The following is a 14852-nucleotide window of genomic DNA, read 5'->3' as shown; positions in this document are numbered from 1 at the left end:
AGCGTACAGATGTTAGATTTATGTACAGTCCAACACTATTAATAGTGTCTCTTATCTCTCACAGAGCTCTGGCTTCTCCACACACGTCCAGGACCAAAAGATAGCCAACATGTTTGAGCTGTCTGTCCCCTTCAGAGAACAGCATTATCTGGCTGGACTGGTACTGTCTGAACTGTCAGTAATACTGGACCCAGACAATGAGGGGTGAGAAGATGTTTTAATTAAGAAAGATTCTAAATGTGAATGTGTTTTATTGTCTGAATCTTCCTGTGATTGAGCTAAAACATTCCATTTCGTTTCCTTTTAAATTTGTTTTGCTTCTTCTCTTTCGTATTGTGTGCTGTAGGATGTTCGGTCTGCATAAGAAAGTAGTGAGCGTTGTTCACAACCTCCTTTCCAGCCACGACTCTGATCCTCGCTATGCCGACCCTGAAGTCAAGGCCCGTGTTGCTATGCTTTACCTGCCTCTTATCAGCATTGTCATGGAGGCACTGCCTCAACTCCACGATTTTACAGGTACAGGTGACATTTTTAGTATGAAGCAGCTTAAGAGTTAGCAATGTACGAATCTTTTGATTACTTTTTTGATTTTTTTTTTTAAACCTTTACATTAGTTTAAATATTTTCTCAGGTCTTCTTTCAATTTTGTCAAGATAATTTCCTTGTCAAAACACAAATGTATTATCTTCCTCAGTTTTTATCTTTGTCTGCTGTCTCATGTCTGATTATTTGGCAACTTATGTTCTTTCCTTTTTGTTTTATTAGAGTCACATAATCAGTGGGGTCGACCGGGCGGCCCTCAGGGGGCAGCTGTTGGCACCAGCGGAGAAGAGACAGAGGGAGAAGGTAACAGCATGATCAGTCAGACTGTCGCCATGGCAATAGCAGGCACCTCAACCGCATCTCCGATGTCCCGACCGAGCAGCTTCTTGCTCAACTCGCAGGTAATTTCCTGCAAGACACAGTGACTGTATCAATTTATCTGCAGTTAATGGAAATATCTCAGTGCCGTGTGCTGCTTCCTCCTTTTGTGTTCTCGCATTCCAGGCGAGTCGTCAGCACGGGAGCTTCTCGGCCGAGTCCAGTCGGAGCCTGCTGATCTGTCTGCTGTGGGTGCTAAAGAATGCTGATGAGCTAGTGTTACAGAAATGGTTCACAGACCTGTCAGTGTCCCAGCTCAACCGCCTTCTGGATCTCCTCTACCTCTGCGTCTCCTGCTTTGAATACAAGGTAACATCAACAATCACTGCCTAACAGTTTGAGCTAATTAAGCATTAATTACCCACCTGAGAGCGCACTGCATACTGGGGGAATCTACATTGTGGGTTACGTCCACCTCTTCTGTTTATTTTCTATATTAAAATTGGGGGCGCTCATGCGCCTGGATAATATTTCTGATTGAAACTTGGTGAAACTACAAAACTAAACTTTTGCATGTGCTCTAGTACTAACTTAACTAAAAATATTTTCACATTTACCATCTAACTTTACATTTCTTTTCAAAAGGTTCTATAATTATCTATTTCCTTCTGTGTGTTTCAAGCTCTTTATGCTATGCTGTGTGTTGGTTGTTTGCTGTGCTGTGCTTGCATATTTGCTTTTCATGCTACTAACCCGCTTTGCTTGCTTGGTGCTTCGCTGCAAGTAACTTCCCTGCTGTGTGTGTTCTCTGTCCGTCCATTCACCCTCTACCTCATGGATACAAGGCCCATGTTGTGTTCACCATGCAGGGGAAGAAGGCGTTTGAACGCATGAACAGCCTAACCTTTAAGAAATCCAAAGATATGAAGGCCAAGCTGGAGGAAGCCATACTGGGCAGCATTGGGGCCAGACAGGAAATGGTGCGACGCAGCCGGGGGCAGCTAGGTGAGATTTAAACTTCAGGCACACTCACACAGTTGCAGGTAGGAAGAAATAAATGCTGAGAAGCAAAATTTAAGGATTACACCAACACAATAATCAGTGTATTCTGCTTTTTTCCTGGACACAGGTGCATGCATACATACGTCTATTTAGCTGTGCCTTTTGAAAGTACTGTAAATATAGCTACAGCCAGTTTGTCACGTTTTTTGTGTGCAGGGAGCCTCTTTCATCACTGTTTAAAAAAGAAATGGTAAATAATGTTTCCCCATCATCTAGAGCGGAGTCCATCTGGCAGTGCTTTTGGCAGCCAGGAAAACCTTCGATGGAGAAAAGACATGACCCACTGGAGACAAAACAGCGAAAAGATGGACAAGTATGGTCTTTTGAACTGTTGAAGGGCATTTTTCTGATTACTGTTTCATGCACAAAAAAACACAACAGTTTTTTAATAATCTAAAGAGCTTGCAAAGAAAAGCGACTGGACTTCTTTAAGTTTCTTAAAGACATTCACCTCTCAGAAGTTTCTTCAGTTCTAAGACCAAATGGTGGAGAGTCCAAGGTATTTAAGCCCTAGTGGGAGTCTCCATAGTCTCCACTGCCTCGGTTGTAGGTATGCAATTGAAGAGTGAGACCACATCAAAGGACACAAGAGGTCCAGTCGCTTTTCTTTCCAAGCTTCTTAGATTACCATGACCTGGATGACTGAGGAACTACACATACATGTTTTTTAATGGCATTGTGGAACTTTATTCTCTTAGGGGCACATGCACGAGTCAGGTCTGTTTCCAATTGCATTTTAAATTTACATAAAATAGGCAAAAGTTGAACTAAAAAGCTGGTCCCATTTCTCAGTAATGCTGCAAATAAAGCACTTAAGAGAAAGACACTCTAACAAGGTAAAGGACTTAAAGTTCAAAATGAACCTCAGATAGTGGAAAACCATGAGATGGAAATGGTTTTTCTTTCATGTATGAAAAGAATCTCAAAGATTTCTCATCAGTCCAGATTTAAAGTTTGGCTTCATGGTCATATTCATTTTTTGTGGCACCACTCCATTATTGCATCTTTATTTTGATTTAACAGTAAATTGTTTACTTATACCCTTTACAGGATGCCACTGCCAAGGTTTGGACAATGTACACAGTGGATTTTAAGCAATCAATATGTGATTGCAGTGCAGACTTTTAGCTAAAGTATCTCTATCTCTTATCTAAAAGTATCTCTATAACGCGGGAGCTTAAAGCTTGAAGGTTTTGCATCTTTTTGCCAATATTTTTTGTCCAATGATGACAAAAAATATAGCATTATGTCTTTTTGTTTTACTGTTTTAATTTTAATTCCTGTTCTTTTATCATTTCTGCTCCAAGTTTTTGTCTTCTGTTAATTTCCATTTGTTCTCTCATGTCACTGTGTGTTAATGTAGGAGTCACAGATCAGTCAGGTATTGTATGGTCCACATTTGCTGTGTGCTCCTTTAAATTCCTCCCTGCTTTAGTGCCTCTTTTAAGGTGTACTGCCATGCATGTGGGAAGTCCGACAGGTGAAGTGGATGCAGACTGAACTGATTAGCTTGTATTTGATTCTTAGCTTTCACCAAGTCATGAACAATTTTTTGAATTAACATAATTTTGAGTGAGATACTTTAACACTTTAGCAACTAATGCAATCAGTGATTTGTTCACATTCATTTCCTTTCCATTTTAACTTAAGTTCACACATGCACATCAGAGCACCAAGAGAGTCCCCCTGATCCTGGCCCTGACCCTCAAATCCCTTGTCCCATCAGTCCCTCTGTCCTGGTAACAACAAACTCTGCATTGGGGTTGGTAGTGGTTGCAGTGGGCCTGTTCTGCTTTTTAACCAGTGTGCTTGTTTTTCTGGGGTCCTGACTGATGTTGCTCCCTGGTTGATGTTGCCGGGGGGGAAGTCAAATGTGGCAAAAGCTTTTTTTCTTATCGGTCACCTATTCAGTTCTGTATTGTTTCAGTTCAATCACAGGCATTTTAGGACATGTAGACTAACAAAATAAAAGTCACTGCGTTCTTCTTGTAGATCAGGAATAATGGGTTGCTTTTTTCTAACTTTAAATTATGCCAGTCTTTTAATGCCTTTCATATTTCCTCTAAGAAAAGAGCAGATAGGTTTAGGCTAACTGTCTCTCAGTGTAGGGCTTTCTTTGATTTTGCCAGAAAAAAACCAAATAGCGTAAACATACTGTTTTGTGTTTTAGACACAGCTGGCTGAGCATCCACACCACACATAACATGTTTTTCCTCTAAATTTTCTTCATTGTTCATGATTCTGTGCAGTGGATTAATGTGGTGACTGGAAGCTCATGCAGCGCTCAGTGGCACATCATCAACACCGCAATGTATGAGTTCAGTTTGTGACGGCGTCGTCTTGTGTCTGTGCAGGACGAGAGCAGAGCTGGAACATGAAGCTCTTATTGATGGTAATCTCGCAACAGAGGCCAATTTAATAATACTTGATACTCTGGAGATTATTGTACAGGTATGTAAGCGAAGAAGACGTATCCACACTAAATGGAAACAGGCATATATTCCCAGTCAGGCTGTGTTCAGAGGCCTATTACAGCTGCTTATAAGTCCTTTTCCCTCCAGACGGCATCAGTAACGGAATCCAAGGAGAGTATCCTGGGTGGAGTGCTGAAGGTGCTGCTCCACAGCATGGCCTGCAACCAGAGCGCCCTCTACCTTCAGCATTGTTTTGCCACACAGAGGGCCCTGGTATCTAAGGTTAGACTACTGGGCTTTCTTTATGTGTGAAGCATGCTTGTTTCATCTTCCAGGCTTACATAGTAATAAATACTTCTCTCTCTGCCTGTGTAGTTTCCCGAACTACTCTTTGAGGAAGAAACAGAGCAGTGTGCTGATCTGTGTCTGCGACTGCTGAGGAGCTGCAGCAGCAGCATAAGCACGATCAGATCCCATGCCAGTGCTTCCCTCTACCTCCTCATGAGGCAAAACTTTGAGATTGGCAATGTAAGTACAGAGGTGATGGGTTGAACAAGTTAGAGCTGTGGAATGTGGCTGTACTATAACAAATAACATATTTGTTAACTTTAATTCACCTGGTTTATCTGAATACCAAACTGTGCAGTCATAGCAAACTTTAGTTCAGTTACTGATGTATGCATTATTGAAAGCAGACTTTGTGCTAATATCTTTTTAGAAATTATATGTATAGTGCTTCCTTCTCTCTTCATATGTCGGCAGAAAGCCAACAGCTTTGATAACATGTGTGTTTTTTCTTTTTGCTTGAACTTTTAGAACTTTGCAAGAGTAAAGATGCAGGTGACAATGTCTCTTTCCTCGCTGGTTGGAACATCTCAGAATTTCAATGAGGAGTTCCTCCGTCGCTCTCTAAAGACCATCCTTACCTATGCAGAGGAGGATCTGGAGCTGAGGGAGACCACGTTCCCAGATCAGGTACTGGGTTCGCTATTTAGTTGTTTTCCATCACTGCTCGAAAAGGGAAAATATCCAGATTGCTGCTGATGTGATTCTCTGGACCTTTTACTTTGCAAACATGTCATCATCCCGGAGAAGGAGCTTCTTTATCCTGAGCCGTATTTTCTTGCTTTCAGGTTCAGGACCTTGTTTTTAATCTGCACATGATCCTGTCTGACACAGTGAAGATGAAGGAACACCAGGAAGATCCTGAGATGTTGATAGATCTCATGTACAGGTGCAAAACCCATGTGCAATGGAGCGATTTCTTTTGATTACTTAAAAGAGCATTTATTCATTGTAGTTGGTTAGTTAGTCAATATCTGGTTGTGGGTGTGATTTCCTGTGTGGTCTGTGTGTGCATTTGCATTTTTGTCCACTTAAAGGATTGCGAAAGGTTACCAGACATCTCCAGACTTGCGGCTGACGTGGCTCCAGAACATGGCTGGAAAGCACTCTGAGAGAAACAACCATGCTGAGGCTGCTCAGTGTCTGGTGCACAGTGCTGCCTTAGTGGCAGAATACCTAAGTATGCTGGAGGACCGCAAATATCTTCCTGTAGGCTGTGTCACCTTTCAGGTAGGAGCATTCCTGTGGTATTGTTTGTGCGCATGTCTCTCCTCTACAGAAACACATTTCTTACAATGACTGTGCATGCACCATAACCTTCATTTGTTTTTAATATGTGTGGTTATGTGCTCTAGAATATTTCTTCAAATGTGCTGGAGGAATCTGCAGTCTCTGATGATGTAGTGTCACCAGACGAGGAGGGAATCTGTTCAGGGAAATATTTCACTGAGATCGGTCTCGTGGGTCTCCTAGAGCAGGCTGCTGCCTCTTTTTCCATGGTGAGAGATGGAAACATGAACCGATGCTTATTTCTTTGTTTTGTGTTTTTTACCTGCTATTATTTAAAATAATTGTTCATCCTTCCAGGCCGGCATGTATGAGGCTGTGAATGAGGTTTATAAGGTACTGATCCCGATTCACGAAGCCAACAGGGACGCAAAGAAACTAGCCACCATACATGGTAAACTACAGGAAGCCTTTGGCAAAATTGTTCATCAGGTAAACACACACACAAAGTAGACTACTTCTTCAAATCACAACTCCCAACAGTTTGTGGTGCCAAGCTGACACTGAATTTATGCAATTAAATTCTAAGATTAATTTTTTTATATCTCAGTGTGACCTAGATTTATTGTTTTCATTGTCTAACTTCCGCTATGAGAAGATTACATTTGGGATACACAAGGTTACTTCTGTTTTCTTTTTTTCTTATGTAAATCCACCAAAGCTGTTTTTATAAATAAATTCCAGACAGTGTCAGGAGAATCGGGTCAGGAAATTGTCTGGAGCAGTCCATGTCAGATACCTTATCACTGCTGGAAATACTCCATTTGTTTTTGTTTTATTTTATGTGGCACAATGCCTGGGTAGAGGGTGCAGGAGGCAGGGCTTAAAGGAATTCTCCAGAAAGTCATGGGCTCTCTTCAAACATAGTTTTAATTGGACATTCATAGACTTTGTTCTATGGAGCTAGCAGGGCAAAAATCGTTTCATATTTATAATGCATGCTTTGCATTCTCACATGTGGCTCATGCAAAAAATTGCTTGAGTGAACACAATTTAAGACGTGTGCGGTTGAATTAGAGTTAAGTAATTACGGTATAGTATCAAGATCAGCACTTACAATGAAAAGGAGAAATTATTTTGTCACTGTCATATGAATATATGCACAAGTACACTTTTCTCACACAGATTAACTGTCATGTTAAACAGCCAGTGTAGATGTATCAAGGCCAATTAACAAAAAAGGATGTTAGGAGCAAAGCTTCTTATCTGCAGGACTTTCAAAATGTACATACATCAGTCTCGATATGAGTCACTACACAGAAAAACAATGGATTCCAGTTAATGTTGCGTACACACCAGCTGTCACAGACACAGCTTTGCATGATCTTATCAGTTGGCAGTTAAATCCTAGTATATTTATTTATGCCTGATACCCACCATGCTTTACTTTTCTGTGAAGTATGACCTTAAGCATGCATGACATTTTGGATTCCAGCTGTGTTTTTTTAATTTGTATTTTTTGTTAAAGGCCAGTTGTGTGGATTGTGTGACACAGACGGGTTACAGTCATCTGGTGTGCAGAGCAACTGCTCTTGCAAAGCAGACTTTTTCATAGTGACAAAAACATTCATGTGTAAAGAAAGCATCCCTGTTTTTCTGTTTGTTTGTTTTTTAAAGAATATTTCTGTCACACGCTCTGTTCTCCAGCTCGACAACTTAGTAACCTGGATTCGTTTCAAAGCGTTCATTCTCCTTATTGTAACATCCTTTGTATGTGTGTGTGTGTGTGCGCGTGTCGGAGGGCGTATGCGTCTTGTCGTTCACATGTCCTGTATTCTCTTTGTTACGCAGAGTACTGGCTGGGAGGTAGGTGACTAAACAGCTCCTGCTTGGCCCTGCTCATGTGATTTATCTTTTTGTATTTTCTTTTTATTTACTCTCATCTTTTTATTTGCTAGCTGTTGGCATTCTTCTTCTTTGTTACATACATCCAAATCCATTAACATCTGCAGACAACATCAACTGTCTGCCCCTTTACCCGCTGGGGACGCTCGCTGTCTAAGCAACAACACCCTTCACCGTTTTCCTCTCTCCTCACTCTTCTTACACTGCAAGAGGAGCTTGTGTTTGTGTCTTTTTTATTTTATTTTATTCTTTACATGTGACAGTGTTGACAGGCTGTGCATGGGAGCCATGGTGTGTGACACTAATGACAAAAGTCTCAGCGAATGCATCACCTGCACAATCCACCGTTTTACCCCCTCCATTCCTCATCTTCTATGTGTCTGCTGGGTGTGTCGGTGGGCACACACACGCGCGTCAGCTGTCACACTTCATCTCATCTTCAACCACAGGGCTCGATTTCAGTGCACTGTTTTGACATGAAAGGTGTCTGTTAGCCATCCCGCTGTAGCCGTGGGGTCATTCTTGCCACACACAATTAAATGAGCCTTTTAACACGCAAGGTGCTGCAGACTTTGGGTCGAGGCTGGAACCAAATTCTCCAAAGGCAGTTTGTTTTCTAAGAGGGTTCAACTCACAGTAATCTCAGGATTACTTGATTTATCCCTTTTGATTTTGATTGGTTGTTATTCTTGCCCTTTCTTTTAATAGTTTAAACTAAATCGACCCCTGACTTTTGTTTCATGCATTCTGTCCCTTTGTTAACAGTATTAACCTCTGAGTTCTCATGGTCTATTGCATGAATTGGACAGAGCACAGGAAGCGCACTGAGCGTGCATGGTGTGTTTCCGAGGGTTGTGGATTATTTGTTTTTTTTTCCCCTCACTTTTGTTTTTTTAAATTCTTCGCTGTCTGCCTTTGCATGATCTGGATCCTCCACAATGAGTTTCTGTTCTTTCTCACAATCAGTGGAGATATTTTTACTGTTGTGTGTTAGTTTGTGTTGTTTTTAAAATTCTCTGGAGGAACCCAATCCTGATTAAAATTTGTTCTGTTTTTTTTTTCCTTTTTGATTTCCCTGGTTGCCGACCCTTCCTTCTTTACTTAATTGTGTCTTGTGGTAAGTTTCTTAGTTTACAGGGTTTCCTTAATTACTGTTTAAAAACATTTTCAAATCAGTGGTTTAACTAGCAATACATGACTTGTATCTTTTTTTGATATTCCCTTAAGTTACCCTGATGCTTTATCTAAACATCTTGTGCATCAAGTTGTGTAGCATTTGCCTCAGATTTTCACATCATTTTCCTTTTTCCTGCCATACACGCACTTACACACTGGGCACTCATGGTGTACCTGCTGATTGATCTTGGGGCTTCCCTTTGGATGTTTCTTTCCAAGTAGAGGTCTAAGCAAAAAAAAAAATTGGAGTTGATGGATGTTTTTCCTGTCAACAACTTCCAAAGACGTAACGGGGTGTTTGAGGTTGAAGTAGTTTTTGCCTTGTTTTGTTTCACAAACGTTTTCCCCTCCCGCTCCGTCTTTCTTTCTTTTTTTTGTTATCTGTCTGTTTGTGACTTTAAGGCTTCTATTTAGAAAACTTTGGTGCTGCTTTGATCTGTGAACTTGAGCTGTTTTTATTCTTAACATGGGAAAAAATTGCACACATGAAGAACACAAGCACTTACAAGCTGGGTGCAAAGGAGATGTCGAGTTCATGTTGACAACAATAGATACATTTCAGACACTGCGGGGTGTTTTTCCTGGCTTAGATTGGGATTTTTCACAAAAGCACATTAAGGCAATTCATCTGCATTCCTCGTATTTGTTATAATTATATAGATTTTCCAGTGATTTCTGACCATTTTATAAACCCAAATGTCTACTGTGTTTACTTACAGTGGACCTTGTGTGTTTCTTTATTTTTGGCTTGTATACTGTTATAATAATATTTAAACAGGACCAAACTGTCAAATAATGAGAAGCTAATAATATGAAAGTAATTCCTATGACCCAAAGGTCAGGGTTCAGATTTTTTTTTTCTATGCTGGCAGCTGCAGCACAGAAGCCCCACCCACATACTTTTCAAACCTTCTGATTGCAAGAATGCAGTCAGTCAGAAGAAAGTTTGCTTGAAAAGAGAGGGCTTGAAAGGAAAAGAGCTAAACCTGGCACTTTTTTCTTGCTGATGTTTGACCTAGTTTGCTTGGTACTTTTAGCCTGACTAATCTATTAGCAGGCCAGTATCATCGCCCGATATTAGCTATTTGACAGTCGGTATTTGTATTTTAAATAACTGCTTGGTGAAAAAGAAAAATGTAAAGAAGAGATGGAAGAAACACTCTTCTATTTTATATTGCATAGTTTGTCCACCAGAGGGCACTGTGCAACTTCCCAGAGTCGGGTAGAGAGCAAACAAGTAAATAAGCAACTACATATAACAAATTGTGTAGTTATTTATTTTATGGGATTTTTCTTTCTTTCAGACACATGAAACAGTCGATATATCAGAAGGTCAGATGTTTAAATGACAAAATATCAATATTTGTTTCGGCTTTAAAAATACTTGCTACCTGCCTGAGTTCTGTCAGGTCCTTAACTGCGGTGGAAAAGCTGCTGAACAACCTTTTTTTAAAAAAAAAAAACAAAACAAAAAGAAAACAGGTTGTTGAAATCACATACTTTCTGTCTGAACCTTCAGTACACTCACATACAGCTTTTAGAACAGAACCAACAGATTTAATCACATACTGCATGAAACTTCTAATAGTTGTTGTTATATATGTAGCTATATAGCTACATATATATCAGATTGTAGGCATACCATTTCTTTCAGTGAACTATAATCTTTTTCTGTCATCTTTGCCTCTGTGAAGAGAGCTGTAAAATCTAATAAAGTAAAAATACACAAATGCTTACTGTTCCACAGTATATCACAGTATGCTGTAGCAGGGTGATGGTGTTCTGCCTCGTTTTTTAACCCATTTATCAATGTTTCCCTCTGCCTGTTCAGGATGGAAAGAGAATGTTTGGTACTTACTTCAGAGTTGGATTTTATGGTACGAAGTTTGGCGACTTGGATGAGCAAGAGTTTGTGTACAAAGAGCCTGCCATCACAAAGCTGGCTGAAATCTCTCACAGGCTAGAGGTAAACTATGCTGTGCTCGCGTTCTCTCTCTATGAGTCTAATTGTTTTCTGTGAAAGAGTAAAATGTTCTGTTCTTTGTCTATTTCTGGTAGGGTTTCTATGGCGAGCGATTTGGAGAGGACCAGGTAGAAGTCATTAAGGACTCCAACCCTGTGGACAAGTGCAAGCTGGACCCAAATAAGGTTTAGTGTTGATAAATGAGATGAACATATGTTAAACGGATGGAAATGGTCTTAGCTAAAAAAAAAAAAAACAACCCAAAAACATTTGTCCCTCTAGGCATTCATCCAGATCACATACGTGGAGCCGTACTTTGACACTTACGAAATGAAAGACCGCATCACATACTTTGACAAGAACTACAACTTGAGACGTTTCGTCTACTGCACTCCTTTCACCCTGGATGGGCGAGCACACGGGGACCTGCACGAACAGTTCAAACGCAAGACCATCCTCACCACCTCCCACGCCTTCCCGTACATCAAGACACGGATCAACATCATCCACAAAGAGGAAGTAGGTCTACAGTCTGCCTGCTCTTCACAGGCAAATTCCACAAATGTTCAGCCTTTTCATGCAACCACTCTGTCACTCTTCCAGATTATATCCACACCGATAGAAGTGGCAATAGAGGACATGCAGAAAAAGACTCAGGAGTTGGCATTTGCCACCCACCAGGACCCTGCCGATGCCAAGATGCTGCAGATGGTCCTTCAGGGATCAGTAGGCACAACTGTAAACCAGGTAAGGTTTTGAATTTTTAGCATGCAACAACTGTTAGTTACAGCACTACTGATTCACAAAGCTGAAAGCTGATGTTTATGAGATTGTTCTGTTTTTCCAAGGGTCCTTTGGAGGTAGCTCAAGTGTTCCTGTCGGAGATCCCCAGTGACCCAAAATTGTACAGACACCACAATAAGCTTCGGCTCTGCTTTAAAGACTTCACCAAAAGGTATGGATTGTCCTTCCTCTAGGCAGAAGTTGAAACCTTCTCCTCTCACCCTGTACAAGCTGTAAAAATGATACGATACCACTGATGGTTGCTGTGTTGCTATATAACCAGACTATAGCACCCAAGTGCTATAAGTTTTCACTTCACTCACCAAATTAGTTTAGACTTTCAGTCGATCATTTTATTTGAAACAGAGAACACGTGCTGCGTATTTACATAACAGTATCGCACTATATTTCCCTGTCTAAGGTGTGAGGATGCCCTACGCAAAAACAAGAGCCTGATTGGTCCAGACCAGAAGGAGTACCAGAGGGAGCTGGAGAGGAATTATCACCGGCTGAAGGAGGCACTGCAGCCTCTCATCAACAGGAAGATCCCCCAGCTTTATAAGCCTGTACTGCAGGTCAACTCGCACAGGTAGGGCCAAGCAGGCTTTCTCTCCATGTGTATGAACGATGTGAGTGAGAGTAGAGATTAATTTCTTGGTTGTTAAGTTAAATCAGTCTTTTAAAAAAAAATTGTTTTGCTTTTGTTTTGTTTTGTTTTTGCTTCTGTAAAAACGATGCAGCAAACGGACAGCTTGACAAGGTAGTTTGGACTTCTCGGAGTACGTTTTGTGTTGTGTTTTTGTTTTTTCGTTTGCATGTTTCTCACTGTTCAGGTTAGAGGGAAATGCTTTCAGTTTTAATTCTAAAATTAAAAATGAATTGGATTTGTAAATGTTTAAGGATACATCATACTTTTTTTCGTGCAACTTTATTTATCAGTTAAGAATTTACCTGTTGTATGAAGGGAACAACCAAGCCACACACAGACTTAGTAAAATCCGAATGAATGCAATTACCTTTTATTTATAAAGCACCAATTCACAACAAGTTGCCTAAAGGCACTTTATATTGTAAGGAAGAGACCCCACAGAACATCATTTTTTCAGTGTGTCCGTTCATTTTATAAATTAGTTATATTTTTTTTTATCAAGGATGTCGAGCATTTGTGATTTTGTTTACAGATTTACAGATAAAAGGTGTACTGATGGAAATATACGTATATGCTTTTCAGGGCTTTAAAATTGCAGCAGCCAAAATTAGCTGCAGTTTGGCTGGGCAACTTCTTTATGTTGCCATTGGACACAAAAAAGGCTCGAGAGCACAGCGTATTATAAATTCTAAAAAACGGTGGATTTATCGAGAGGACACCGAAGTTGTCTCTCTAGTGATTCCACAGCAGTACAAGAGCATCATCTGTTGACGTAACGAGGTATAACCTCCGTACGTAAACATAACAGTGTTAGAATAGTGAACAATAATAAACAAAAACAAGGGGCAGTTTGTTCTGACAAAATTAAACATGTAGCATTTTCAAATCTACTGCAAATACTTTGAACAATCACAGGCAGTGGGCTACAGATCAAATACTACATGACATAACTCAATCATCTCCAGTCGGAAAAAACGTGTGTTCCCCGATTCATTGGCAAGGGGGTCTAGCTGTTGCTGAGTGAAATTGGTTGCACTAAAAACAACTGCAGGTTGTTGCAAGCCGTCTGTGGTTTTTCATTTAAGACGCAGATGCTATTTACTCTCAGAGCTGTAGTAAATCTTGAAATAGTGCAGCGCAAACTGGAAAACGGCTAGGAACTGCCACCAATCACTTGCCAAACAGTCGCAGAATATACAACCAGTGGTTACCTGGCAGTCACTGACCACGCCCCAAGGCCTTGGTTAATGGGACATTCAAAATTAAGTCCACAGTGACTGACAGCAAAGTCTAGCAACTACAGCAACCAGAGAATACATAGTTTTCCCTCACAATATGTTGCCTGGTGGTTACTCTAGGCCTGTGAGATTGGGGTCAGCATTGATTTGTAGCATGTATGAAGCATGTGTTATATGCTTGTGCTCGTCTTGTGAGAAGGTAGAGCTACAGGAGGTCAGCTATTTTCACATACTAGGCTTTTCTAGATTTCTTCCTACTGCAGCTTTAACATTTCAGGTCAGCTTCTCGTGACAGCTCAAAATTCTTAGTATTTTATTTCTTTTTTTTTTTTGTCCTCGTTAACATCTTTTTGTTTTTAATTTGCAGAGATTCCTTCAGCAGAATGAGTCTTCGCAAGCTTGACATTTGAAGATGAAGAGAACTACACACAAGCGCACCTGTACACCTACACAAACACTTAACCGAAACTGCAATATTAATTTATTCTCCAGTGTAAATAGGAGTGTCTCTTGAAAGTTGGTCAGTGTTTGGAAAAAAAGCGTGTTTAAACAAAAGGTTGAAAAGACTTGCAGCTTGGTACGTCATTCCAGTGTCTTAATTTGTTTACAGACAAACTGTTACACAATCAGCGCAACAAAAAAAGCGGAACTTCAAATTAAAGAGATACCTTGGCATTTAGAATTTCTTTTTGCTAGTCATTTCAGTAGGTAACAAGTGCTTATACTGTCCCCATGCTACCTTAAAATAACAAAAAACAAAGCTCATGTCAGCACTCACTCTTGGAACCAGTAGAAATGGCTGCAAGCTATGAAGAATGCTCCAGAGTTCTGTATTTCAGTAAAGTGCCAAAAAAAAAAACACCCTTTTTTTCTGCCAAATTCTTACAATTTTAAAAGTCAAGGTGTCTTTTTAATTATGTACGATGTGTCAAAAAAATCTGTACTCAATTTTCATGTGTGCACTTTTTTTTTTTTTTTTAATGGTGTAGCATTGCATTTTACAACTTGAAAGTTTATGTAATGCAAAATGGGAGAGAAACCTTAAAACATGCAAAAAAATTGTACCAGTATTTATCATGATGCTTTATTATTGTTTTTAGTTGAGGCGCCAATGTTTTAAACTTAGGTACTTTAAACCTCATTGTATAATTTTATGTAGTTTTGTTTTATTTTAAATATTTTACTAAATAAATATTTTAATGTTCAAGTGGTCTGATGTGATGTTTCTC

The 14852-nt window shown here is 40.0% G+C and overlaps 1 protein-coding gene across 14 annotated transcripts in view; it reads left to right on the top strand.

Moving 5' to 3' along the window:
* Window positions 1-14830, top strand: part of dock7 (dedicator of cytokinesis 7) — a 48215-nt gene extending 33385 nt beyond the window's left edge. For 5 of the 14 annotated variants that reach the window (XM_082510680.1, XM_082510687.1, XM_082510681.1 and 2 more), the window contains 23 exons: window positions 65-204; window positions 347-516; window positions 766-944; window positions 1048-1230; window positions 1707-1866; window positions 2140-2236; window positions 3287-3304; window positions 4278-4374; window positions 4485-4619; window positions 4713-4865; window positions 5154-5312; window positions 5471-5571; window positions 5720-5912; window positions 6038-6181; window positions 6270-6401; window positions 7761-7775; window positions 10831-10956; window positions 11049-11138; window positions 11236-11472; window positions 11557-11700; window positions 11802-11908; window positions 12158-12325; window positions 13991-14830. In XM_082510680.1, coding sequence (XP_082366806.1) covers window positions 65-204; window positions 347-516; window positions 766-944; window positions 1048-1230; window positions 1707-1866; window positions 2140-2236; window positions 3287-3304; window positions 4278-4374; window positions 4485-4619; window positions 4713-4865; window positions 5154-5312; window positions 5471-5571; window positions 5720-5912; window positions 6038-6181; window positions 6270-6401; window positions 7761-7775; window positions 10831-10956; window positions 11049-11138; window positions 11236-11472; window positions 11557-11700; window positions 11802-11908; window positions 12158-12325; window positions 13991-14033 — 2991 coding nt within the window. In that variant the 3' untranslated portion in view covers window positions 14034-14830. Of the gene's footprint in view, window positions 1-64; window positions 205-346; window positions 517-765; window positions 945-1047; window positions 1231-1706; window positions 1867-2139; window positions 2237-3286; window positions 3305-4277; window positions 4375-4484; window positions 4620-4712; window positions 4866-5153; window positions 5313-5470; window positions 5572-5719; window positions 5913-6037; window positions 6182-6269; window positions 6402-7760; window positions 7776-10821; window positions 10957-11048; window positions 11139-11235; window positions 11473-11556; window positions 11701-11801; window positions 11909-12157; window positions 12326-12476; window positions 12497-13990 lie in introns of all 14 variants that reach the window. The other 9 variants (XM_082510683.1, XM_082510682.1, XM_082510690.1 and 6 more) reach the window with 6 other exon arrangements.
* The last annotated feature ends 22 nt before the right edge of the window (window positions 14831-14852 follow it).

This window comes from Aulonocara stuartgranti (assembly GCF_965226115.1).
Source record: "Aulonocara stuartgranti genome assembly, chromosome: 17".
NCBI classification, from domain to species: Eukaryota; Metazoa; Chordata; class Actinopteri; order Cichliformes; family Cichlidae; genus Aulonocara; species Aulonocara stuartgranti.
Note: the sequence above shows the minus strand (reverse complement) of the source record. Positions and strands in the feature narration are given on the sequence as shown.